This window comes from Leptosomus discolor, chromosome 2 (assembly GCF_034619465.1).
Source record: "Leptosomus discolor isolate bLepDis1 chromosome 2, bLepDis1.hap2, whole genome shotgun sequence".
Lineage (NCBI taxonomy): Eukaryota > Metazoa > Chordata > Aves > Leptosomiformes > Leptosomidae > Leptosomus > Leptosomus discolor.
The window spans coordinates 11,533,254-11,560,714 of NC_141392.1; the positions used below are offsets into that span (position 1 = coordinate 11,533,254).

The 27,461-nt window shown below is 40.0% G+C and overlaps 1 protein-coding gene across 1 annotated transcript in view; it reads left to right on the forward strand.

The window, feature by feature from the left end:
• The window catches only part of PPP2R5A (protein phosphatase 2 regulatory subunit B'alpha), a 46,817-nt gene extending 20,207 nt beyond the window's left edge, over window positions 1–26,610 (forward strand). Inside the window, exons 3-13 of the mRNA XM_086461873.1 lie at window positions 3,631–3,732; window positions 9,729–9,821; window positions 13,560–13,690; window positions 13,894–13,953; window positions 15,240–15,348; window positions 17,756–17,809; window positions 21,724–21,774; window positions 22,736–22,855; window positions 22,967–23,094; window positions 25,134–25,235; window positions 26,038–26,610. Coding sequence (XP_086317999.1) covers window positions 3,631–3,732; window positions 9,729–9,821; window positions 13,560–13,690; window positions 13,894–13,953; window positions 15,240–15,348; window positions 17,756–17,809; window positions 21,724–21,774; window positions 22,736–22,855; window positions 22,967–23,094; window positions 25,134–25,235; window positions 26,038–26,170 — 1,083 coding nt within the window. The 3' untranslated portion in view covers window positions 26,171–26,610. The remainder of the gene's footprint in view (window positions 1–3,630; window positions 3,733–9,728; window positions 9,822–13,559; window positions 13,691–13,893; window positions 13,954–15,239; window positions 15,349–17,755; window positions 17,810–21,723; window positions 21,775–22,735; window positions 22,856–22,966; window positions 23,095–25,133; window positions 25,236–26,037) is intronic.
• The last annotated feature ends 851 nt before the right edge of the window (window positions 26,611–27,461 follow it).

The following is a 27,461-nucleotide window of genomic DNA, read 5'->3' on the forward strand; positions in this document are numbered from 1 at the left end:
ACAAAAGATCTCTCCAAGCCTGAATAGTATTTCTAGTCTCCTTGGCAACTGGCAACAGAAAAGGTCTTTGCCATGAATTAGGACGGAGTACCGGCTTTCAGAAAGAACCCTGGATGGGTCTCTCCCTCCAAACAACATGTGTGTCAGACTTGAGGCCTTTCTTTGTAGCAAAACTTCTACGAGATTTAAAAGATACTTTAATTTTTTTTTTTTTTGACTCTTCACTGTTACTACGTTAAAAGAAAAAATGTTTGAGTTTTTTGCAGAGTTTGAAAGGTAATGGTTTTGGGACAAAAAAGTAGAAATTTGCCTTAATGAAACCAAACTATCCTGTGACTGTTAGTAAAGGATGAACAGACTACACAAATTCCCTGAAAAAAGCCAGAGCAGGATCAGTGGCAGAAGTGGAGCCAATTTCTTTCCAAAGCCCCTTGTCTTTCCCTCGGCCTGGGATATCTTTCCTCCAGCTTGCAGAGGAAGCAGCCTAGTTTCCTTGGAGTCACCTGAATCTTGGGGAGGGACAATAACAGGTGTCAAGAGGGGAAAAAAATGTTGTTCCTGACCAGTGCATAGGCAAGGTCTGTGCAGGTGAGGAGGTCTCCTGGCATTCCTTCCCTTCATGTGGTCTCTGTTGCCGTGATAGCTCCTGGGCTAGTACCACACAATAATGGCTTATGTAGTTGTCCCTGCTCTGCTTGGTTCCTGAGCTAGCGAGCACTCCTTGAAATGATACCAATGCCTTTTCAAGCCATCAAGAATGGAAGAGGATCATTTAAAAAAAAAAAAAAAAAAGTCTTTGTTTAAGCAGATGCACAGGGCAGATGCTGTAGGTTATCTTTTGGAGCCCCAGGCAACTTGATTTTTTCCTATAATTTCTTTGCCAAAGGCTTTGCATTAATAACCGAGGAAGAGTTTTGCTTGTGAATAGTTTTGAAGGATAGCACAGCGGTCTGAGCACCTCCGTTTAGGTCATCTAAAACTAGTGTCTTCTCTGTTTGGAAATTCTCATTTGAAAGTACTCTGAAGCTAGCAGCAAATCAGGGATTTGCATTGTGAATGTTTTAAGTTTTAAAACTTCCTGGGAAGTTAGAATGTTCTACCTTTTATCAGGTTTGGGAGCATAACAGGAATGTCCCTCCAGTACACATTTCTGCTCCTTGTGCCTGCCAGCCTCTCCTCATTCCCCACCAGCATATAAAATTCCAGCGTAAATGAGATTGTCCTGGCAGTTTGCACAAGCTGTGAATTCAGAATTTCAAAAAACATCAAGTATCCCTATCTGCATGTTCAGAAATAGGAATTGAATCTAGTATCTCTCCAGATGCTTATCTCCTTGGGAAGTGTGCAGACAATAAAGAACTTTTTTCTTTTTCTTTTTTGTTTTCATAAGATATAATTGCTGTACCTTAATACATTAACTGGCACATTTTGAGGTGTCACTTTTACAAAACTTTCTGAGATTTAATGTAGAAAGCTAATGGTGGGTTTCTCTGGAAACCTGTCCAGCTGTAAAAGCCTTTTATGGTTTGTACTCAAATAAGTACAGGACCCCACTTACAAAAGAAAATAGAAGTTTTAAATAACATGAGAGATATAGAGAAGAATTGGCCCATAGAAAAACAATGGGGGTTTTAACCACATTTTTGATTAATACTATTAGCAAGACATTAGAAAGAAGCAAATGAGACAGGAAGCAGAAGTATTTCAAGCATAATGAAGTGAATGAACCAGTTCTTTAGGGAGACAGACTAGTACATAAAAATAGTATACAGTTTATTCTAAGTTTCGTATCTTCTCAGGAGACCAGTGATGCTGGTAGAAGTACTGAACATGCAGAAAATCAAGAACTAGTTTTCTAAAGATCTGGCTGAGAGGCTTGCTGTTTGTTTCTGCTGTAGAAGTATGTTCACTAGGTTGGTACCTGTGTTTTGGACTTGAAATGTCTGCATTCTGTACTCTGGAGGTTCTGTGCTAAAGGGTTGTCTGGTTCAGTTCAACAAGATGCATCTAGAAATAAAATGATGCATTTTCAAGAGATGTTACCAGAAGACCTGTAAGTAGAGGTAGGGAGTTTCTGTAGGGGACTGATTTGTGTGTTGGGTGCTTTTGTTGAATGCCTAATAAGAGAAGACAATAATGAATAACAGAACCGGGATTGTGCTCTTCGTTTTCAGGCTTGATTAAAATTCGTATTCTCTGACTCCTGTTTTCCCCCTCATCCCCCCTGCAGGCAGTTTCTCTTGTGCTCCAGAATCCCAAGGCCCTTGTGTTTACAGCATTAAAGGGCATCTGTATGGTTTGGGGGGGTGGTGGGGGGGTGTTTTCTCTGCTGTGCAGTAAACTAGGAGACTGCTGTAGTGCCCGTCCATACAGAACACCATTGCCCTTCTACTCTGGAGCAACAGGGTCTGCAGCTTTGCCCTGTGCCAACAGGAGACGGTGACAGTACAGATACTGAAGCAAATAGGAGGAAAGGAGAAGTCGGTTTATGCAATAGCTTATATCTTGTGTAATGAGGCAGCTGATTCTTCTATACAGAGCCAGCGGTGACTTCAGGATCTCTTAAAAGTCCTTTTGCAGGATTCTTCAAACACGTTGGAGACTCCATGGAAGCTGTGCAGTAGCATTTGCCGCAAACTGTCAAACATTTTCTTTTGTGTTTAGTAGGCTTGGGTGGTTGGCAGCTATTTGGAACAGATTTGATTCAAAAGACTAAGGAGTCTGAAAGATGATTGGAAAAGTTCAGCTAAATGTGTTCCTGAAAAAACAGTAGAAAATGCAGAGACAAAATTAACTCCATGATCTCTTTCTTTCCTGTTAGAGATGTAAAATCCAGTGTGTTACATCTGGCAGAAGAGACGATGTTTATTTTTCTTTTGACATCTGAAAGATTGGTCTTCTATCCAGACTTCTATATACTTCAAAAATCCCTAAAGAAACCCTTTTAAACTTGCCTTTTTGAAATTGACTTGATATGACTGTATCAGGCTTTAAGTAACTATTTTTCTTAGTTTTTTGAAGTTACTCTGTGTTAAATCAGAAAGTTACAATTGTTATTTATTTCTGACTTCCTAAACCCTTGAAATACCTTGAAATTTTGCAAGGTGAAAAATTCTAAACAGTTCTTCAGTTCTTACTTGAAAGTGAGAAATACCTTGAAATTAAAGTGAAGAACTCTAAAATTAGATATATTTTTGGGATTGTCTGCCTTGCACATGAAGAGAGCTCTCTTTAAATCATAATTGGTTAATTATACTGTATTTATTGTCATATAAAACCTCAACTTTCAGTGTCACATAGTTAAAGAATGGTCTTTATAAAGGGAAAATGAAATTTTCTTTTAACAGTCATGGTTTCAGAGAAAAGTTTTTGAAATATAACCATTTCTAGCTACAAACTTGCAAATCAGTTGAGACAAAAGTTACTTTTTTATTTTTCGTTGACCTGTTTTAGACTTTTGGCTGGTTTGGATTTAGCAGTTTTGAAAAAATAAAAGTGATTTTATTATACTACTTTTTCAAAAGATGGTTTTGTTTCATGTGGTTTTAGGATAAAAGCAGTACGTTGCTGAGTGTGATCTGTGGAAGCATAAGAAAATGATACAATTAAACAGGTTTTTTTCTCTTGCAGATTAGTTCTAATATTTTCAGAACGCTTCCACCTAGTGATAATCCAGATTTTGATCCAGAAGAAGATGAACCAACTCTTGAAGCCTCATGGCCCCACATACAGGTATGCAACTCCTTTATTTTTCAAGCCTTCTTGTAAGGCAAGTACTGTCAATGGATACTTGAGTCATTTTGTGCCTCTGGTAAGAACGTCAACATTGCTTTTGTAATACAACAGAGTTTCTGTATTTGTGAGGAGGGGGGAAAAGTGATGCTTTTCACTTATAAATAATGGCAGTATGTAAGTCTTCCAAATTGCTTAAATACCTTTATGTTTGTTAACAGAGTGATTGCACTGTTAAAGTGTGATATAAGTGTGGCTATTTTAGGTAATTATGCTCTTTACTTAAAAGATTTGTTTTCTGCACTTGAGCAATTTAATGTCATTTCAATAAAATAAGTGGATGTTAACAGTTTAGTTTCTTGTGACAGTAACAAAAAGTGGAGTAATAGCCTTCATTTGTCTTTTGATCAAGATATCTATATCTCCTCATTCTTCTCATCCTCTTCCCTCCCTTCATGCAAAAACTTTACAATATAGGCGTTGTTGTTTGGTAACAGTTGGTTAGTTATTCTATTGTTGCACTCCTGTGCCAATCTCGTGGGGCTTATAGCATTGTTGTATCAGTCATGTGATTGACTTGCGATACTCATGATTTTTTTTTTCATTTAGCTGTTAAATGTTGAACAAACCTAAATCACTTGTAATTGTCCAAGTTCATCATCTCAAGTAGTTCATTGCCGAATTTATAAAGTAGTATCTGTTAAATAAAAGCTATGCAGCAACTCCTAGTAGTTTGTAGGTGATTAATAGCTACTGCACATCTACAAACTATTCTCTCCTCTCTCTTAGAGTTAAAATGCTTCTCTATCCCTATAATATTAAAGTTCTAGTGTATCAACAAATGCTGTTATTTAAAAACTGGACTTCTAGTATGGGCTATTAAAAGTACACATTTGCAATAGTGTTTGAGACTTAAAGCAAGTAAGAAACAAGTTATAAAAAAAATTACTCTGCAGGTTAAAGGCTGTGATAATTATCTTACTTGCATATGGCTCCTTCTAACTCATAGGAGAAATAGCTATAACTGAACTAGATGAGAGGCTTCATTTTGTAGGGGTGGGAGGGTGCAAGGGCTATGCAAATGTCTCTTACAGTCAGGAGCAGCATCAGCTGACTTTAAAATGCCCCTGTCTCTTAGGAGTAAAATTTGTAAATGTTAGGTCAGTTCACTTTGGGTCATAAGTAAACTCTAATTCTTTTTATAGAGAGAGACGTGTGGTTTCTGCGAGCAGTTCACTTGTGCTCTAGGCTTGTCTGAGAGAATGTGAAAGAGGTTTGTAGCCCATGGTATTTGAAATTTTATTTTCAGCTTTTTCGTTTGCCTTTTTCTAAATGAGTTTTTGCCAACATATCTGATCGTTGTGGAATAATTCCCTCTCCTGCATCAGTTGTTCATCCTGTCCTTTCAATGGATTGCTCATTGCAGCACAATGGAAACAGTCTGTGTTTTCCTCTCCTTTCTTTTACAGCTTTTACAGCTACTGGATCGTAGAAGACTGAGTTTGATAATTTACTAATTGCCTTTCAGGAGCACAAAGCTTCTGGAAGTGTCGAATTTTGTGTATGGAGGAAGGGAGTGTGCACCCCCATTCCCCTCATGTCAAAACCCATTATTACTTTTGGTGTAGTCTAACTGCTTGGAGGGTGTGTGGATGTTTTGCTGACAGTGATTTGTGATTGCTCAGTTACAAACGAATTTGGAATTCTATCCTGATCTGTTAGCCAGGTAGCTGGTTTTCTGGGAGGGAAAATTAAAAAAATCTGAATCTACTTTTCTCTGGTTGAATGTGTTGGCATTTCTTTATAAAATAACAGATAATTGCTTAGTAAGTTACCGGTGTGTGTAATCACAACAAAAGACTCTAGACCTTCAGTAAAATGAGTGCCACTTGAAAGACATCTCTTTAAAGCAATACTCAAGATGGTTTGTAACAGCCAAACTAGGTTGAACAGGTTGGCCTTAAAGCCACTGTGTATTTTGAAGCTTGGGAAGTTCTGAAGTTGATGGAATTGGTAGCTTAAAGCAGTAATATTCTAGTGGTCTCTGCAAATAGAAGGTTCAATCACCAAAGTAATAGGAATTACTTCATAGCTCTTTGACACAAGCAGACCGATTTTGAGGACTAAAATGACTAAATCCAACAGTTCTCCTCTAATTTAGTATTTTAATGGTAATGCTTCAGTTAAACTCAAGAGACAGGTATGCTCAACTTTCTTATTTAGGTAGGAGCAGCCATTATGTGCTGTGGATAGAATTCATTCTTGTGCCCCTAGTTGATAGCTGTTGTGCTTCTAAGTTTGCAAACATTAGCATATAGGAGAAGGGAGAGGCTGACTACCCAGAAATGGCTGTTGCAGCTTGCTTTCTGAAATGCCTCAGATAAAGCTTTGTGGATTTCCCAAGGGTCCCAAGCATTTCCAAAGTTATCTGGTACCTTTTACTAGCTGTATGTGTTCCAGGAGCAGTAGCCCTAATTATCAGGAAGCTAGACAAATCTGTAAGCATCAGAACTGCATAAATACTCCTTCAGTGCACAAAACTTTGCCACGATACAGTTCAGAAAGTGGATTTTTGAGCACTAGATTTTTTTTTTTCCCTGAAAGCTCTTTAAGAGCAATAGTAACAATCGTGGTTCTGGAACCACGTTATATATGAAGTGTTCAAATGGTTACTAATGCATACTCTCCCTGTATTAGAAATGGCACGTAACTGATTAATTTCTTGTAATATATTGATACTCTTGCATTAATATTGACTTGTTCTATTTTATAGATGAGATGTACCTTTGTTTTGATCCTAATTGATACTCTAAACTTAATCTTGGACAGCTTGTACCAAAATTTTACAGCATTATGCTTTAACTTAGTTTTTCTGCTTGATGTTTATCACAGTTGCCATATCTATTTATGGAAAGAAGCCATAATTGTCCTTCCTCCTCCTGCCCTTTAGGGAAAACAAAATGTGCCAATATAGTTCACTTGTAAAAGCACGGAGTGCTCTATCCCGTGGCGATTCTAGTGACTCCTTCTCTGTATCCTTTCAGGTTTGAATAAATTTTGTCAAGCGTGTATAGGACTGTGCATCTCTACCTGTACTGTCAGCATCTTCCTGGAATATCCCAGGATTTCATCTGTCACTTCTATGGCTTCATTCTGTAGATGAATCTCAGTCATCCTATGGTTAACCTTTTCTCAGCTTGAAGGCTTGCAAATGCTTAGCAGAGGTTTTTCTTAGATCGCTACTGTGACTTTGCAGTCCTTGAGTTTCATCCTGTGTTGTTTGCTGCAGGCCTTCAGGGTCAACTTGTCCTTTCTTTACTTTTTCCTTTTTTCTTTTTTTTTTTTTTCCTCCTGGTGGTAGTGTTCAATATTGTGTCATCATCTAAGCAGTTACGACGCATGACTATTTGTTGTTGTAGTCACTGACAGAAATATTTAATATAGGAATTTATTACAGAAATATTTAAGGAAATTTAATTCCAAAATTAATCCCTATGAAGCTGTGCTAATAACATTCCTCCAGCCATGTTTCCCATTTCAATGCAAATCACTATCTAGTTCCTAGCTCAAAAAATGTCAGTAGAATTGTGGAGTGGTTTGGGTTGCAAGGGACTTTTGAAGATCACCTAGCCCAACCTACTTGAAATGAGCAGGGACATCTTCAACTAGATCAGGTTGCTCAAAGCCCTGTCCAACCTGGCCTTGAATGCTTCCAGGGATGGGGCTTCTACCACCTCTCTGGGCAGCCTGTGCCAGTGTTTCACCACCCTCATTGTAAAAAAATTTCTTCCTTATAGCTAGCCTGAATCTACTCTTTTAGTTTAAAACCATTACCCCTTGTCCTATTGCAACAGGCCCTGCTAAAAAGTCTGTCCCCACCTTTGTTATAAATCCCCTTTAAGCACTGGCAGGCCGCTGTAAGGTCTCCCTGGAGCCTTCTCTTTTCCAGGCTGAACAACCCCAACTCTCTCAGCCTGTCCTCACAGGGGAGTTGTTCATCCTTCTGATCATTTTTGTAGCCCTCCTCTGGACCTACTTCAGCAGGTTGGTCTTGTGCTGCGGGCCCCAGAGCTGGACACAGTGCTCCAGGTGGGGTCTCACCAGAGCGGAGCAGAGGGGGAGAATCCCCTCCCTCAGTCTGCTGGTCACACTTCTTTTGATGCAGCCCAGGATATGGCTGGCCTTCTGGGCTGCGAGTGCACATTGCTGGGTCATGTCCAGTCCAGCTCTTTGTCCACCAGCACCTCTGTCCTTCTCCTCAGGGCTGCTCTCAATCCCTTCATAGCCCAGCCTATATTGATACTGGGGGTTGCCCTGACCCAGGTGCCAGGACCTTGCACTTGGCCTTTTTGAGCCTCATGAGGTTCACATGGGCCAACTTCTCAAGGTTGTCTAGGTCTCTCTGGATAGCAACCTGTCCCTCAAGGCGTGTCAGCTGCGCCACTCAGCCTCATGTCATCTGCAAACGTGCTGAGGGTGCACTCAATTCTACTGTCTATGTCATTGATGAAGATACTAAACAGCCATGGTTGATGGAGTATGGTAATATTTAAAATTATGATATTGGATTGTCTATTACCAAGCTTTTAAAAATTCTGTCCTCTGTTGTCTGTTGTGTGACTGTGTGCTATTGTGTTTATGCACAAGAAGACAAATTAAGGCTGTGCAGGGAAGCTTGGCTTTTAATACAGTTCTGTTGCATGAAGCTTGTATACATTTAAACTGCTGCTATGAAAAGCTCTTGTTACAGTCTGTCAGAGGGGAAGAAAGAGTGAAGGGGAACTTGTGTTTCTGAGCTTCTGCTTTGCAGATACAGCATACCCTCCTTGAGGCTATGCGTACGTAACTGTCATCTCAAATATTCTAGATAAAAAGTACTTATTGTCAAGCACTTCTCTCAAGTGAGCTTCGTAATTATAATTAAGAATTACTCGGGTGTCAGCTCTCAGTTTAATGAGTACTCATCGTGGTAATTGTTGGAATACCTACCTGTGAGTACGATCACAGCTCTGTGTGGGTTTTAGTTAAAGTCCGGGCAGTGATGTCTTTGTGTATCTAAATTGCAATTCAGTATTGTTACTAATAGGTGTTTAACTAACACGGAGTTAAGAAATAGGCATTGAGAACATAAGCAGCCTTGAATCTATCTGAAAGTAAGACATCTTTCCTCTCCATTTTGTCTTGGTTAAGAGATGCCTTATGTGTATTTGATAAATCTGCCACTGTTATGGAAATACAGTATGTTGTGTCTTGGACTTCTGATGAACCCCAAAATATGGGACTTGTGGTCTGGCTTCTTCAAGCCTCTCTCTGCTACTTAGGCCCTTGCTGGCTCTGTCTTCTGACTGTTTTTCTGTCTGTGGGCATTGTGGGATCATGGTGAATGGGGGCTTGAACTCAATAGAAATAATATGCTACAAAATATAAAGGATGTTGAAGATAAATCTGCAGAGGGTCCTGTTGTTTGAATTGAGTGTCCAGGATCTAGAAACCTAATGTTAAGCCAAACCCTTTAGTTTCTTTGTATTCATTCAGCTTTTTAATATGACTTTTCATTTTTGAACTTTGCAGCTGAAACTTGATTTCAGGAACACTTAGCAGATTTTTCTTCATCTGCTTAAGGAATAATGTGATGTTAGAGCACTTAATTTTACCCTCAGTGTTAAGTGTTTGGTAACATTTCTACGTAAGTTCTTCATATAGTAGGAAATGTGAATGTGTGTGACACTTAGAACTTGATTTTTGTCTACTAGTGATATTTTCAGTAGATTGTTTATTAAGCTTTGAGTCTTCTGGAAATAAAGGTGTTCTTGATCCTTACTGTATTTTTTTCACTAAATTCCAGGAGAGGCTGTGATTAAGCAGTGATATGTTAGGCTTCGGTTTCCTCTTTTACTTTTTAAGCATGCGAATAGAACCACGGACTTGGTGGCGGGACTGAGACCTGTGTTATGGTGTACTTACTAACTTCAAAATTTTCATTTCAATGTTTGTAGTTGGTGTATGAATTTTTCCTGAGGTTTTTGGAGAGCCCGGATTTTCAGCCTAGCATTGCAAAGCGATATATTGACCAGAAATTTGTACAGCAGGTAAGTAGAGAGTTTTTCCACCCCCAGGTTTAAAGATCACCTCTCAAGCTTTAACTTATCAGATGACTGTACAGCTAAGGAGAATACAAAAGCTTTTATGCTGACACAGGGTTAAATTTTAGTTGTTCCAACAGTGGTTTCTGCCAAACGCTAAATAAACAGCACATCTTACCACTGCGTAATTAGTAGCTTCAGAAACACTTTGTTTTCAGATACCAACCTCAGTGCTTTGCAATGCAAGATATTTGTAATTTGTAAATACAAATTGTGTTTTTAATGATTCGTAACTTATTTCCAGTCAAATCAACAATGTGCTAATTAAATTTTTCGAGTGTTTTTGTTTGGTTTTTTTCACGATTTATCATGGGAAAACTTGCAGCAAACTTTTTTCCTGTAAAAAGTTTGTGTACTTACCGTACATGAAATGTGTTCCAGCGTCTGCTAACTTGTGACTAGATAGTGTCATTCTCTACTTTCGTGTGTAACCACAGAAGGAAAATCAAGTAAGAAAATAAGTGTAAAAAAAAAAAAAAAAATATGGTTCACCACACAAAGTAGGTATAAGCAAGAAAGTGAAGTGCGATTTCATGTTAAATATAACTTAAGGAATTAGGCTGTAGAATACTGTAACAATTTTTGTTCAAGGTTAACTCAGTGGGGATTTTTTTTACCATGTCAAAACACTTGTTTGTCAAGGAAAAGATCAGTATCTGAAGAGTGAGTGCTGACAGGCCATCACAGTACAGCAATGAAAAATAAAACCATAGATGGACACTTTCCTTCCCCACTTTCAGTGACTGCATTTAAGTTACACTTGTTCGGTTTTACTGTTCTTGTTTATAGGTGTGTCTGTCTTCTATGTTTTATTCAACTTTCCTACAAAATTTAGGCCTGAGGCTGGTGAACTGATGGCCTTGGGTATACAATTTACTAATTGACCCATGGCTTTTAAAATCCATGGGTCTTAGTACAAAAGTACAAGAAAGACAACGCAATGAACAGCTAGCTATATATGGTAGGAAAAAAGTGGAGTAGTGACCCTGAGAAATTCTTTCTAAATATAAAAATGAAATGAGCCTGACAAAATTCCTGAACAGCTGTTTGATGTAGACATACCTAAGCTCACAGAGGTGGACTGAGCAGGACGCTGTAGTGACTGCTTGAGCTAAGTTACTAACTTGTTTAGCTCAGTTAGCATTTCTGAATATGCTCTTACTTGGACATGCAGGGAAAAAAATCCTAAAATAATGGTCTATAATGGGATTGGAATATCTTTTGATGTCTTTGAGGTGAGTATGGGTTTTTCTGTATCCTTGGAAAACTTTCTACAAGAAAAAAATGTGTGGAATATCTTGCTAGCTTATTGCAGCGTTTCCTAGAATCACAGAACAGTTTGGGTTGGAAGGGACCTTAAAAATCATCTAGTTCCAACCCCCCTGCCATGGGCAGGGACACCTTCCACTAGACCAGGTTGCTCAAAGCCCCATCTAGCCTGGCCTTGAACACTGCCAGGGAGGGGGCAGCCACGGCTTCTCTGGGTAACCTGTGCCAGTGCCTCACCACCCTCACAGTGAAGAATTTCTTCCTGATACCTAATCTAAATCTCCCCTTTTTCAGTTTGAAACTGTTACCCCTCATCCTATGACTACAGTCCCTGATCAAGGGTCCCTCCCCACCTTTCCTGTAGGCCCTCTTTAGGTACTGGCAGGCCCCTGTAAGGTCTCCCCAGAGTCTTCTCCAGGCTGAACAACCCCAACTCTCTCAGCCTGTCCTTACAGGGGAGGTGCTCCAGCCCCCTGATCATCTTTGTGGCCCTCCTATGGACTTGCTCAAGCAGGTCCATGTCTGTCTTGTGTTTGGGGCTTCAGAGCTGGACACAGTACTCCAGGTGGGGTCTTGCTGGAGCAGAGGGGCAGAATCCCTTCCCTCAACCTGCTGGCCACACTTCTTTTGATACAGCCCAGGATGCCATTGGCTTTCTGGGTTGCGAGGGCACATTGCTGGCTCATACTCAGTTTTTCATCCACCAACACTCCCAAGTCCTTCTCCTCAGGGCTGCTCTTGATTCCACTCATCACCCAGCCTGTGTTTGTGCTCAGGATTGCCCTAACCCGGGTGCAGGACCTTGCACTTGGCCTTGTTGAACTTCCTGCGGTTTGCACAGGCCCACCTCTCCAGCTTGTCAAAGTCCCTCTGGATGGCCTCCCTTCCCTCCAGCATGTTGACTACACCACACAGCTTGGTGTTGTTGGCAAACTTGCTGAGGGTGCACTCAATCCCACTGTCCATGTCGCCAACAAAGATGTTAAACAGCACGGGTCCCAAAACTAACCCCTGAGGAACACCACTCGCCACTCGTCTCCAGTCAGACATTGAGCCATTGTTCGCAATTCTTTGAGTGCGACCATCCAGTCAATTCCTTATCCATCGAGTGACCATCCATCAAATCCATGTCTTTCCAATTTAGAGACAAGGATGCTGTGTGGGACAGTGTCGAATACTTTGCGCAAGTCCAGGTAGATGATGTCAGCTGTCCTTCCCTTGTCCACCAACACTGTAATCCTGTTGTAGAAAGCCACTGAATTTGTCAGGCACGATTTGCCCTTAGTGAAGCCATGTGGGCTGTCACCAATCACCTCCATATTTTCCTTGTGCCCTAGCATAGTTTCCAGGAGAGTCCACTTCATGATCTTGCCGGGCACAGAGGTGAGACTGACTGGCCTGTAGTTCCCCAGGTCTTCCTTTTTTCCCTTTCTAAATACGGGGGTCACATTTCCCCTTTTCCAGTCAGTGAGACCTTTGGCGGACTGCCACAACTTCTCAAGCATGATGGATAGTCGCTTAGCCACTTCATCCACCAGTTCCCTCGGGACCCGTGGGTGCATCTTATCAGGTCCCATAGACTTGTGCACCTTCAGGTTCCTTAGATGGTCTCAAACCTGATCTTCTCCTACAGTGGGTGGTTCTTCATTCTGCCAGCCCCTGCCTTTGCCTTCTGCAACTTGGGTGGTGTGGCTGGAGCACTTGCTGGTGAAGACTGAGGCAAAAAAAATCATTAGAGTACCTCAGCCTTCTCCATATCCTGGGTAGCCAGGTCTGCTGTTTCTTTCCAGGGAGGGCCCACACTTTTCTTAGTCTTCCTTTTCTCACCAGTGTACCTGTAGAAGTTTTTCTTGATGCCCTTGACCAGATTTAATTCTATCATTTAGTCTATATTAGTAGAGAATCAGTTAGTAATTGCACATCTTATGCTTATGAGCCCCTCCAATGAAATCATTAATGGTGAAATTTCCTGGATAGGAATGCTTTTGCTTACCTTCAAGACACAAGGGATGTGCTTTTTGAGATGAGCAGTACAGGATTTTAATTAAGAAACTGTAAATATCTGACACAGATTGGATTCATTCTGATTTCTTAAAGACCAGGTATAAACCACTTACCTAAGGTTTGATAATCTCATTCTTACAATTTCCTTTTTATTTTGATAGTGTAATATTTGTTGGAATGGCTTTGTCTGTTATATGCAGACTTTTGAAGGGAACCAAGTTGCTGGGTTTATTTTCTTAAAAAATAATCAGTTTTATTAAAAATCTAATTTTGATAATACAATATTGACATAAAACCAAAATTTTTGGTTAAACTGATTCTAATTTTTCTAATGTAAACTTCTAAATTAAAACTCAAATCGGTTAGAGTTAAGTCTTTCAAAACTAATACATTTCAATTCAATTTTTACAGTTGTTGGAGCTCTTTGATAGTGAAGACCCACGAGAACGTGATTTCCTGAAGACAGTTCTTCATCGAATTTATGGAAAATTCCTTGGTTTAAGAGCATTCATCAGGAAACAGATTAACAACATTTTCCTCAGGTATGCTGTGTGTGTGACTGGCTTGAGGAATATTTTATCTTGCCTTCATGGTCTGGGTCTGCAGTGATTTATTCTTGAAATAGAAGACCTGGGTTTGGTCTGTGATCTAGCTTTCAAGTATTTGAAGCCTATTAAAAGTTACTTCTTTGGAATCTCTCATCCTCTATTTTGGTTTTTTTGATGGTTGTCTCTTTTCACAACAGGTTTATATATGAAACAGAGCACTTCAATGGTGTTGCTGAACTTCTTGAGATATTAGGAAGGTAAGGTTGATCTGACACAGAAAAAATATAAAATGTTATTGTGGGTGTTTGCTTCAGCTTTCTTGCTTTGGGAATGGGGGGGGGGGAAGAAATGTGTGATGAAGTGCAGTCACTGATAAAATCTAATACTGTTTGGGTAACCATGTGAATATCAAATTAGGATATACAGTATAATTTTTTTTTTGGTGCAAGTTCTAAAGATGACTGGCAAAATATTTCTCAAGGGCCCTTCTTTGTCAGGAATATCTACTCTTGCTTATCTTATATCTGATAGATGGCTTGTTCTTTGATTCAGAAAATGAATGTTAACTTTTGCCCTCATGCTGAATGAAATGCTTCAATCTTCATCAAGCTGGTTTTCTTTAAATTCTTTTTAGGAAAGCCTTGTAAGTGCCAGGGTTTTTTAGTTATCTTTTTTTGCTATTTCACTAATTTTTAACTTTGAAGGGGTTTTTTTGTGGTTAATTTTTAACTTTGAAGTTTTTTGTGGTAAATAATTTTTAGCTTTGAAGTTTTTTACTGTTTTTCCAAAGCTGTCACATATATTTCACAGTAGAAAATTATTGTATAAATAGTACTGGTCCAGTATAAATATTACTGGTCTCACTGAAAATCCAAACATTGTGGAACTATTGTGGAACAAATTTTCATGAAAATCAAGAGAAAGGGATACCATTATTTTCTCAGATTTATGTAAAATGTAGGGGGGGAAAAAATCCCAACCTCTTCCTGAAGGACTTTAGTCTGTTCTACGACTCCAACTCTTAAAAATAAGATTACTGAATCAATGAGAGAAGTTTTTAACTTTTGTTTTTGGAGGGAGAGGTTGTTCCACAATCTCAAAACAAATGTTCAAACTGCACTAGGAACTGTTAAAACAATTCAAAATTGTATGCCATCTGCTTTTTTTTCTCTGCAAGTTGCTAGTGATTGTGGGTGAAGTGAATCAGCTTCCTGATGCATCTCTCTGAACTTTACAGTTAGACAGCAAGACTTACTGTAGGTGATTTTACTTATTGGAGGTCATGATAAAAATACTTCAGCCTATCTGATGAGTATTATTTGACTTCTACTATGGTGCTCTGGTATTCCAACCAAGAGTCTAAGCTCACTCGGTACCACACTTTCAAGATTGTGCATATGTAGAGCTATTTTATGGCTTCAAAATAATCAGGTTTAGAAATTGACTCTGAAATGGAATGTCTCTTGAATTTACAGAAACTCTTTACTTGCTAGGAAAAAATTAATTTTTAATAAAAATAAATCCTGCTTATTCATGTTTTCAGTATTATCAATGGTTTTGCACTGCCACTGAAAGCAGAACACAAACAGTTCCTTATGAAAGTTCTGATTCCCATGCATACTGCAAAGGGATTAGCTTTGTTTCATGCACAGGTAAGCTTTTGCCTCTTCTTAAGAGTGGTGGGGTTTTTTTGTATTTGCATTTGAAGTAACGAAATTTAAAGCAGCATGTGTTACAATATCAATATTCTGAAGTATTTGCATATTCTGACACTGCTTTTTTAAAGGTCTTACAAATCTTATGTCTAAATGTTAGTTTTGAGATAATATTTAGCATATATTAAAAGTGAAAGAATATAACAGCAAGTCAAAGTCATGTCAACTGAACTGAGAAGCTTTTTTGCTTTCTAGTCTTGTCACACTTTAAGCTTCATTTAATCCCAGGACCTTGTGCTGTTATGATTTTTTTTTTTATGTAACCAAAATGCTGTGTGTAAAGGAACCTTGAGTATGGCCAGGTACTTATTTCAGAAGTGCTTTTTTTATTTCTAAAACTATACCAGTGAAGGGGAAGGGAGGAAAATGTTGGATATAAATGGCAGAAATGTATAGTAGCTCTCTGGATCAGCTAGGAATCGTGCAGATCCATGACATGCTGTCAGAATGCTGCAGTTCATTTGACTTGCATTCTTATTCTTTGCACAGACGTTCAGCTCCTTATTTGAGAAATAATACGTATCCTTTCCAGACATATGGCACTTGGGTACTGAATACATTTGATGTAAACTTGCAAGTTATTCTTCTGTGGCTAATTAAAAACTTGCTTTGTTAACTTAGCCCACTAATACAGCTCCTTATAGACTAAAGATACAAGGAAATGAGTTTCTAATTAAAGTGAAATCATTATGACTGTAGTCTACAAACAGGATCAAGTCAAGAGCTCAGTTAATTCCTAGTTCTTATATAGAGTTTTAATTTAATTAAATCACTTGTCCTTGTGGTTTATTGCTGTGCAATAGGCTGCTCCATGGAATGAATCAGTGACATGAAAGGGACCAGTCGCTTGCCAAAGGTGTTCTCAGTGACAGATCAGTACAGCAAGCTGTCCTTTTTCCTATGGTGTGTTGAATCCAGTTCTTTGGTACCTGGAAGGGCCCCATTAATTCAGCTGTACTGGATACCTGAAGGCAGCACTTGGTTTGCTGACCAGGCTACTTGTCTGTCCCTTCGTAAACCGCCAGTGCCACGTGCAGGTTCAGCACTGTGTGTTTCTGGTTTCGTGTTATCCTCAAGGTGTAAACCCGCATTAAATCGGCTTTGCAATCAGGAGTGGCCTGGTTGCTTTGTTGCTACGGTACCGGTTTAGCCTGCCCTTAAAAGTTAAAGCCTTGAAGCTGAATTAAGTTTTGAGTCTTTGTGTCTTTGAACAATAAAGTTATTGTACAATATATATATAATGGGATTTTATGAGATTAATGTGTGACATTTACTATTTTTTTTTAATCTACACGTAAACTTCCTTAGCCTAAGGGTAAAAGAAATAAATTAGACCTGTTGTAATTACAGCATTGCAATTATCTGCTCTGGGGTAACAGATTAAAAAAAAGGAAAGATAATGTTTGAATTCTAGCATCCTAAGTATCGAAATGTACATGTAATGCCTGTAAATAATTTTTGTCTTTGCTTTATATTGTGAGATGAAAAATACTGTGACTTCTTAAAATCAGCCTCAATGGAATCTAGGATTGTAACTGCTTTAGTAATAGGATTATTGTATGGTTTCTGTACTGGGCAGAGGCATGGTGGTTTAGTTGCTTAACTATGTGCTAAATAACTAAACAGTAAGTAATTACATAACATAGAATATCACACTTTGGCCTGAGAAGACCCCTGGACAGAAATCGCCAGAGGCTGGCAGAGCATGCTGGCAACTTCATCCTGCTGTGCTCCCCCACTTCGTACGCTCTTCCACAGGCATTTGTTGCTGGCCACTGCTGGGGACAGGGTACTCAGCTGGACAGATGCTGCCTGATCTCTTGTGGCCGTGTAATATGTTAAAATTCCTTCACCTGTAATCTTACTGCTGAATGTTGTGTGCTGTAGGTGTCTGGTACTCAGTGAAACCTGTTTTAAACTTCTCTTTTTTTTTTTTTTTTTTTTTTTTTGACTGAAAGTATCACCTTTTTTTACCCCAGTAGAGATGTTTGAAAATGATAGCTTTGTAATGCTAATACAGGAATTGATGTTGAGAAAAATCTGTCTGGATACTGGATCTGAGTTAGGGAAATATCTGTCAAGCTTAAAAGTAATTTTCTTCTAGGATGAAAAAAAATTTTTGGTATGCAGGAGGTTTTTGTAAGATAGAGCAGACCTGTATATCTTGCTGCTTTAATTGCTGTGTTGTTTAGTTTGGAAGAATTTAAAATAGCTGTGTAGGGGTGTCCTGGGTTGGGTTCCCCCACCCTGATCTGAAGTGCTTCCATTATAGTGCTATCTAGTTATGCTGCAATTTCTGAACCGTGCCTGTTGAAACTCAATAATCATATGACTTGTGTTCTAGCTCGCCTATTGTGTTGTACAGTTCCTGGAAAAAGATACAACTTTAACAGAGCCTGTAAGTGTTTTTCAGTTGGATGTTTTTCTATTTTGAATTTCAACCAAGTATTTCAGTTTAACTTGTTAGAATTGTATAGCAGTGCTCTCTGTGCTGTCTTAATTAACGGTCCATAGGTGGTGTTGGGGGGCGAGGGAATTAAATCTGGAACAGTTATTAAGAAAATTCTGGGTTTGAAAGGGCAGTTATCTCTTAACCTGTGACTGAGGTAGAGCACAAATTTAAATAAAGGTTTGAACCTGACATCATGCGGATTACCTCCTATGAGAAAGCATCTAACAACTGTATTCCCCCCTGTAAGAACTAAAATTTCAATATTTTTGGTGCTGATGGCTTGTGCCTAGCTGCTGTGTAAAGCTGAAATATTTTAGGGAGTAAACAATCCCAAAATAAAAGTTGGAAAGAGCAACAACACTTTATTTAGGCAGGAGGACCTCTGAAACTCCAAACGCGATGTTTCTGTTCTGTCTCTTCAGTTACCGGGGTGCCTCTTGGCAGTTACAGTGCAGGTGCTTCAGGCATCAGTGGCTTTTGCCAGACTGAATCTCCCATGATATGTATTGACAGCTCAGCTAAAAAAGGGTTTGCAGTGCTTCATGCAAGGGATTTGGCAATGCCCATAAAGAAGAATGCAGGCTTGGGGCAGTGCAGCAGCTCGTGGGGACAGAGACTGATGTCAGAGCAGTGAGAACAGAAACTGGTTTTAGTTGGACAACTGGAAATCTTTCCATTAGGGGTGTGTTGATATTTAAATACTTTATCCCTTTTTGTGACAGAAAATTGAAGAGCTTATGCAAAATCAGAATTTTTCTATGCAGAAAAAAGATAAACAGCATCTTCTTTGCCCCTGTGCTGCAGTGTTGCAGCTACACTGGTCAATAAGCTTATTTTGTTGGATAGGATGAGGGGAAAGGAATTGTGTAAGCCTTATTCCTTAAACCAAGTGATAAAACAACCCAGCATTTTGACAGTTAAAGTTGAGATGTGAGCAGAAAACATGTAGTATTACATAAAAACCTGCAGGATTGAATGAAGTGACAACCTAACAAAGTCAGAACTTTCCAATAGGAATTTACTGAACTGCAGTGTGGGATCCAAGCCCAAAGCTTGAAGTGAAGGCAGCAGGGCTTTTGAAGTGGGAGAGCCATCGTGCAGTTCTGAGACTTCATCTGGACTGTGGGGTATACAATTCTGGTTGCCTCTTAATCAGGAAAGATTAATTCAGAATGGAGGAGATAGAAGAGCTCAGTGCAGAGTCACTGCCTGTGCTTGCTTTGGTCATTGCTCTGAGCGTATAGTAAAATTGGCTTTGTAAAGGAGTAAAAGTTAAAAAGGTAAGAAGTGAAGCTTTAAGAAACTTTCTGAAATGCTTGAAAAGTAAATGTTAAAATTTGGGGCAACTGATGAGATAGCATTTGAAATTTTTTTTGGCTTTAGGTCAAGTAATATTTTAAGAACTCCATCAGAAGGCTGTCTTCACGAATACCTTACTGTTATTTTTCTGGCAGGAATTGTCACTCAGGGTCAATTTAGAGGACATTCAATCTGAGCTCTTGTAACTATGGTAGCCTGCCTTAGGTCAGTCCTGATGTTTGCAGGGCTGACAAGAAGAGTTTGTTACCTAACCCTGCTAAGTGCAATGGCCTTTACATTGAAGAAATTGGGCTAAACATGCACTCCTTGAATGTAAGATAAGTTTTCTAGCAGGTGCCTACTGTCATAAGGCACTTTATGGGAACTTCGTAGCTTAGGGAAGAATATTAACCTTGAGTTTTGTGTAGTAAGAGCAGCAAGATTTCAGATCTCATTCGTGTTAAATATTTCTTTGAATAAAATCTTTGAAGATAAATGTGCATGTATCAGCTTTTTATTGTGAAAGCGTGGTCAAGCTGGAAACTGATATGCTCTCTGAGGAGCAAGGAGTAGATATCTTGTTGAGGTCTGCGCTGTTATACTTGGAACATGTTATTTCTCTGTCAAGTTGAGAGTATGAGTCTCTGTAGTGAAGTATATGTAACACTCTTAAAGTAACAAATGCTCGAAACTGGACTCTTCCAGCTAACTGAATTTTATGTTTTTAAGACCAGTAAATTCATGTTCCAGTTAGGGGTGTATGGTAGGTTCTCACAGCTGGTTTTTGTTTTTTGTTTTTTGGTTTTTTCCCCGCAAATGTGGTTGTCTGAAATTTTTTGGCTTGCTTGTTCTGGGGAAAGGGAAGGTGTTGGCAGAATGAGCTGTTATACCTGTCACCATTCGGATTTGTTCTTTAAAAATACAAAATCTCAGTAGTATAAAACTGAGTCATTCAGTTATGAGCTAATTAACAGAAAGTGGCCCTAGATTTAAAGTGTATTTACGTAGACTGTTTTAGGTTATGAATCTAGAGAAATCAAATGTAATTAATTAATGCAAGTCTGACTTGAGAGTGGAGAGGGGAGTGGGCAGAGGATTGCCAGGCCAGGTAACTGCAGTGAAATGGGGGAGCTCAAAATTTCTCCTGCCCCTCACCTTGCCGGCTGCCCCAGCTCTCCTGCTCTGTCCGTGGAGGAGCAGGGAGGCCAGGTCAGTACGAGCTGAGCAGTTTGGGGAGGGAGCTCTGCCTCGGTGGGCCAGGCAGCAGAGTTGTCACCTGTGTGGGCTGGCCCGGGCCTCCTGCGCCTTCATCCGGTGGCAGATGCTGGCATTAGTATTTCGGTTGTCTGCCCCTTCCAGGCAGCCGAGCAGAACTGCGTGGTCAAGGCTCTGTAAGGCACCTGTGCTTTCCTTGTAACTTTGTTTTTTGTGGATTTGAGCACAGGACTTTACCAGCTGCCTGAGCTTTCTGCGTTTGCTTAGTGTCATTTGAAGCGACATTCAGTTTTGCAGTAGCAGGGTATGTGGGTATCCTAGGATAAAGACTTGTGGGCACTTAAAATCATACTCATTTTTTTCCTCTGGAAAGTCACTTCCGATAATATACATAGTTGGGAATAAAACAGACAGCTGGGAAGCTGGGGAAAAAAAAAAATCAACATGGCAAAAACCAAATAGGGAATGTATTCCAATAGTGGAGTAAGTTTTACAGTTGGATACGATCAAATAGGTGCTGTTCTATCATAAAAATAGAGCTCCTTTCCTCAGAATGAAAGTTTATAGGGCTCTGAGAATGTTTCTGCTTCTGAAAGATACAGTTACAGCTTTTTTTTTAAACCACCATTAATTTTATAATCTAGATGCCAACTCTGATGTTTGTTTCCAGGAAACAGGCCTCCAGCCTGTGCTTGTTGTGTGTTCGCCCCCCTTCCTCCTGGGGGCCCTACTTGCTCATTAAGTTTCCTGAAGAGTTTTTCCCAGTCTTGTGTACGATAGTTTCCAATGTAGATACTGGAATATATTTTTCTCTATAAGTTCACATCTTTTTGGTTTTAGTTTCTAGTCTTTAACATGTCAAATTCTAGAAGGAAAAAGGAAGTGGTGGGGCCATGGCTCCTCTGTATGGCCCTGTTTGTGCAGTCAGTGTATACCACCTGCTCTTGGGCTTCAAACCTGGATGCCCGGAGAGGTGCTTCCCAAAGTATGGACGAGTAGAAGACAAAAAATATTCTGGGCAGCCTAGCTACAGGGGAGTCAACTTCATTTTGTGGTGTTTTGATCTTATTGGCATCCTATCAACTAACGTATGTACTGGGGTGTGAGCGGATAATCAAAGACTTCTGAAGTGATAAGGGTCTAAATTTATTTCGATAACCTAAACAAGATAAATATTTAAATGAGACAGCAAAGTATTTATTTTCAGTGGAACTACATTTAGCTGTATTCAGTTTTCATTGAACCTCTGGATAAGGAAAAGCAAACTAGTACTGTTTTTTTTTTAATCTTATCAAATATGTAACAGAAACTTGTTCTGCTTTAACCTGTTTGTATTTTTAATACAGGTAATCAGAGGACTGCTCAAATTTTGGCCCAAAACTTGCAGTCAGAAAGAGGTTGGTTTTTGTCTCTTGCTTCTGGTGTCTGCTGTGATGTAAAAGGTGGTGCCAGGTCCACGTGCCTTACCTCTGCTGCGCCTTTCGGGAGGTTCTTCAAGCTCTCATCTTGTCATGCAACTCAACGCAGTTGCTTCATGTGACTGTTCTTGCCGTGGTGTCCCTATGTTAAAACTGTATGAAAAGTTGCATTCTGATTAAGGTATTGTATAGAGAAACAATTTCCTGAGGCAAGAAGTATTTTAGTAGATACAGAGCAGGTTGGAGGTAGTCGTCTGCAATGGGACACAGACTTGGCATTTGACGTACCGAGTAAGCGTCTGGTAAAGCGTACATACATTCTTTTTGCATAGTATAAAAATAACTTTAAGTGGCCTTGGGATTTTTTTTTGTTTGTTTCTTCTATGTAGTTCAAATGAGTTTAAAAATCAGGAGTTTGATTTATGCCACCAGATCCCACCCCCCTGACTGCCCGTTAAAAGTGGGGTCCCTTGACAGTGTTGTCCCTGTTTGTGTGAGTGGTTTTAAATTTTTCTGTGGCACCTACCTAGTGTTCTGCTGGTTGTAATTCAGAACAAGAATTAACTATTTATCACTTCAAAAGCTACTTTGGAGATCTTGGACAATGGTCCTCTCTGCAGCCATTGCTGAAGAAATAAAATGCTCTAGCGTTTTTAACTGTAAAAAACCCCATATTGTGCAGAAGCAGTTCTGTGAAGTGTTTACAGCAATTACAAACAAGAAGAAATCCGAGATGAGAGCTGTAACCTGGCAGCTGAAACTGATGACTGGCTGCTTTGAGGCTGCAAAAACCCTGTAGATGTCTGAGGCATTGTAATTACTTACATTGTTCTTTGCAGGATTCATGACTAATGTACAAGCTGTATTTTGCTTGTGTCTGTTTACAATGGTGATACAAAAAGTTCTCATACTTCTTGATATATTTCTTTTATATAAACAGGTAATGTTTCTAGGTGAAATTGAAGAAATCTTAGATGTAATAGAACCGACACAATTCAAAAAAATAGAAGAGCCTTTATTTAAGCAAATATCCAAGTGTGTGTCAAGTTCACATTTTCAGGTAAAAAAAAAAGTGTATTAAAAAAAAAAAAAACCCACCAAAAAACCAAACCAAACCCCAGCTGGTAGTAGTTTGTACTGTGGCTGTTGACCCCTAAACTTTGTGTTCTAGGTTGCAGAAAGAGCTTTGTACTTCTGGAATAATGAATATATTCTTAGCCTGATTGAGGAGAACATTGATAAAATTCTACCAATTATGTTTGGCAGTTTATACAAGATCTCCAAAGAACACTGGAATCCGTATGTAATGTTTAACTTCATCTATAGTACCATAAATAAATTGTCCACTGTTTCAGGTTTGGATCATAAGCTTGTAAATGTGACTTATTTTTACTTAAATCAGATGAAATCAATGAGATCACGGGTGCTAAAACAGATGTCGCTTTCAGCTATGTCATGCTTTCAGTGTTCTGCATTGTTATGATGGAGACCTGGAATTTACTGAAAAAGGATGAGGAAGTTGCATGATGGTCTTCATGCTGTAATTTGATCTTATGTGTTAGTTAAAAATGCAAATTAATACTACTTGGATGAAAACAATTTCCAAGGGATGCTTCTGCTATGGTTATGCTTTGCTGTCCTTTACAACTCTAGATGAACTAAATTCTGTCAGTGTCTCCACAAGTAGTTATTGCTGCCCAGTGAGGTAAGGGGAAAAGATACATTCAGAGAAGAGCAATAGTAAAATAAAATAAAAAGCAAAGTCTGCTTGTGTTCCAGCCCCCTGAATTGAGGTGCAAGTCAGTCTGCAGAACGTAAAGCTTGTACAGGCAAAAGCCGGGCTGGGCAGGAGCCTCCCGCAACTTTGAAGTAAACCAACTGTCCTAAGCCCTTGGGGGCTCTGAAATTATTCTGAATTTATTGAGGTGGTGTGTCTAGTCGCAAACGTATCAGCTGAGACTGAATATAAGTTTTTGAGAACAAGTTCTTGGAGCATTAATAGTACTTGGGACCTCAGCAAATCTGAAGGACACTTCTGTTTCCCTCGCTGCGGGCAGAAGCTGCTCTTTATGAAGGAAGTGAAAGACACAGGATAACTGTACACCTTGAGGACGAGAAAGTTTGGGGAAGGAAGTCTAACCCTTTGGTTTTAATCTGTTTTGGAGGGCAGAGAAATGCACTTACATCCATCTACCTGTCCGATATGGACTTAACTACTCACTAAGTCAGGCTTTTCCTCTCAGAAGACCAAAACCCCGAATAAGCAGTTGTCTTCAAACCACATGAAAGCCAGTGTCAAAAAAAAAAAAGGTGCGTAGACAGGCTACGTGTACTGTGAGTTTTGAATGCGCACGGGGCCTCTGCCGAACAGCTGGGAGATTTCCCAGTGCCCCAGCGGGCAGAGCGTACCGAAAAGGCAAACCTGGCCCTTTTGTCACTTCCGTAGATTTTTCTTTTGCTCATTGTTCAAGACCACAAGACTGCACGGCACCCCTGCTCTACAGCCTCACGGTCAATACCGCTGTGTGAACTGCTAGACAGGGGAGAGATGGGGAAGACCGTTTACCTACTTTGATTAGTGATGAGGTTATTGATAGGCACCTTGTTAACGTTTAGTTTTATTGCTATTTTTGCATTTCTTTGTACAATTAGGAGTGGGTTTACAGGAGATAAACACCACGGTATTTAAGATAATCTATTGAAATACGAATGCTTTCACAAAAAGAAGAGTAGTACCTAATGGGGAAATACAGCCAGCCACGTAAGGCACAGCCAGTACTACTCAAGCTGTTGAGTTTCTCAGAGAAGCTAAGGTACCATTATCTGGTGCTCCCAGTTCAGTTCTGTCATGGGGCTGAAAACTATCTGCTGCTGCCCATAAACGCTGCTGGTGGAGCTTTTAGTAACTGTACTAAACCATGTGCCTGTGGTTCCTCTGCTGCATTCTTTTGCTCAGTCTTGAAGCTATTAGCCAGAAGTTTTGGTTTTCTAGACTCTCTTATTTCATTACTCAAATAGTACAAAATTGTTATTAAAACCTGGTTTGTGAAACGTTAACGTAATCAAATGGCTTTATAGTATGGCCACGTAATAATTACATCCTGTGCAATTACAAGAGTCAAGATTTTAAGGTTAAATAGCCATTTCAAAAAACATTTAAATATGCATGTTGTTAATTTACAGAGGAAATTAGTAAAGGATTTTGTTTCAGAAACTCACTGACCTGACAGTAGTATCTTAAAGAAGCTCAGAGTCCAAACAAGCAATAGAATGCTTGTTTAGTGAAGGTGACTTTGTGTTGAGTAATTCTAAGGGTTGTGTTCCTTCTGTGTTCCTAGAACTATTGTGGCACTGGTCTACAATGTGCTGAAAACCCTGATGGAAATGAATGGCAAGCTTTTCGATGAACTTACCAGCTCATATAAAGCAGAAAGGCAAAGGTACCGATCTTCTCTCAAATGCACGCTGATGAATACGTATATAAAATGTGCCAGCTGAACAGAAACAACACTGAACTGTGGTGGCTGTGGGGTTCTGTAGTGGATCCGCTCACCGGTATGTGCTGTGTGGTGCCGCTGGGGCGAAGCACCACGCAGCGCAGGTAGGTGGCGTGGCGGGAGCCGAAGCCCAGGGGGGCGGCGGCAGGAGGGCCCCAGCTCCCCTCCTGCCCCGGCAGGGAGCACGGCTCTCCTGGGTGGGAAGAGGGGCTCAGCTGCTGCTGCGAGGGGCCGCCTGGTGCCGGCTCTGCTGCTCCAGGGGTGCTGCCCGAAGAACGCTGAGCTGGAGAACACGCCATAGCCCAGCTAAAACCCCGCTCTTCTCCCACTGACCTGCTAAGCAGTGCTGTTGGCGTACAGGAGGCAGGGCATAGAGGATCCTAGGCCAGCTGAGACCACCTGCTCCGTCTCCTTTCAGTAGTTGGGCTTTTCTCTCCCAAAGACACTTACTTAGTCCCTTACTTCGTTTGCACATGATAAAGAACCTCCTTACAATTGCAGTCATCCGTGCAACGCCACGCTACGGCGATTGTCTGCGTTTGTCGGAGCAAAGTTACAGTTTTGCCACTAACTGTTACCAATTTGTACACTTGCTTTTTAATAGAGGAAACTGTAATTGACTCTAAAAATAGCTTTGGAGAAAATCTTAGAAGAGAAATTGCTAGATGTAAATCACAGTTATTAAGTAACTGCGTCTCCACGCACTTAAAACACATCTGAAATTGATACTTCACTCTTTCTACAGAGAGAAAAAGAAAGAATTGGAACGTGAAGAGTTGTGGAGAAAGCTAGAGGAGCTACAGCTTAAGAAGGCTATGGCAGAAAAGCAGAACAGCACCCACAATGTGCTAAATGCACACAATACAAGTGCCAAATAAAAAGAAATGACCACCTCTACTCGGCAGACGTACTTTTTTGTACCCTTTTGAAATATATAAGGATTTGCAAAAAAAACCTCATCAGTATAATAGAAACAGCCAATTTTTTCTCTGGCAAATGTAAAGATTTGAATTTAAGTACAGCAGTTAAGTGATGTCATTACCACAGCATATTGTAAATTTGTCTAATTATTGATATACTGTCACTTCCAACGTTTCATAGAACTGAATTATCATCCTTAATGAGTGAAATTATTACGGGAGTGGTGAGAATTATGACTTGAATTTTTGATTGTGTTGCACATAGGTGGTATAGTTTGCTATGTACATTTTTTCCTTGTTTTATATGTGCTTTTCACATCGCTGCATACTTTGGTTAAGATGATAGAAAAGGCTTCTAGTTGTGCTGTATTTTCATCAAATAAAACCAAGGTACGTTACCAGTAACTTGAGATACTTGCTATGTGCCCCTTACAGCATTGGAAGGAACCTGGATGTGGTGCTGTCCTTGGATTCCTGATTGGGTTCAGATGTAGATTTACAGGACGCTCCTGTTAGAACGAGGCAAAGGAAGGAGAGAAGCCAGCTTGAGCAGGCGGGGGTGGTCCATGTGTCTGGCCGACCACTTGGCGAGGGCCTCCGCCCTGTTCCTGCTGCCTCTTGGTCCTGGGCTGCTGAGAGACTTCCTCCTGCTGCAGCTGAGGATGGAGCTTCTTCTAGAGAGCCCATCAATGATGCTCCTCGCCAGCCCAAGGACTCCCTGCAGGGTAGTGCAGGTCTCTGAGAGATCTTGGATATTTCTGCATTAGTTTTAGCATCTCATGGACTGAAAAATGAGACCAAAATTGGGAATATCTTCTCTTTTTTTTTTTTTTTTTTAGGAAGGAGGGAAGGATGTCAATAAATAGTTCCTTGTTTTATTTAAAGAAAATGCAGTCTGTTCCTTAAAGGTGGAAAGTTGGCAATAGAAGTCTTGTCTGTTTACTTGATCAAGTATTTTTCACATCTTTTATCAGAGTACCATTCCAATCTCTTAAACCGCAGTTGTGTGGAAAACTTTTGTAATGAAAGATCTTTGGGGAATTGAGCAGCATTCAATAAAGTCTTTATGTTTGTATTTACTGCTGTATATCCCATCTTTGTGTTTATAAAGACCAGGAGAACTAGAACGGCTTTTACGAACCACCTTTTACCTGCACGCAGCTCTGAACAACCTGTGGCTTTTCACCGAGTGGCAGAAGCGTTGGCGGCGCAGGCTGCTGGGGTTGCAGTTGTGGTGAGTAGGGTGGAA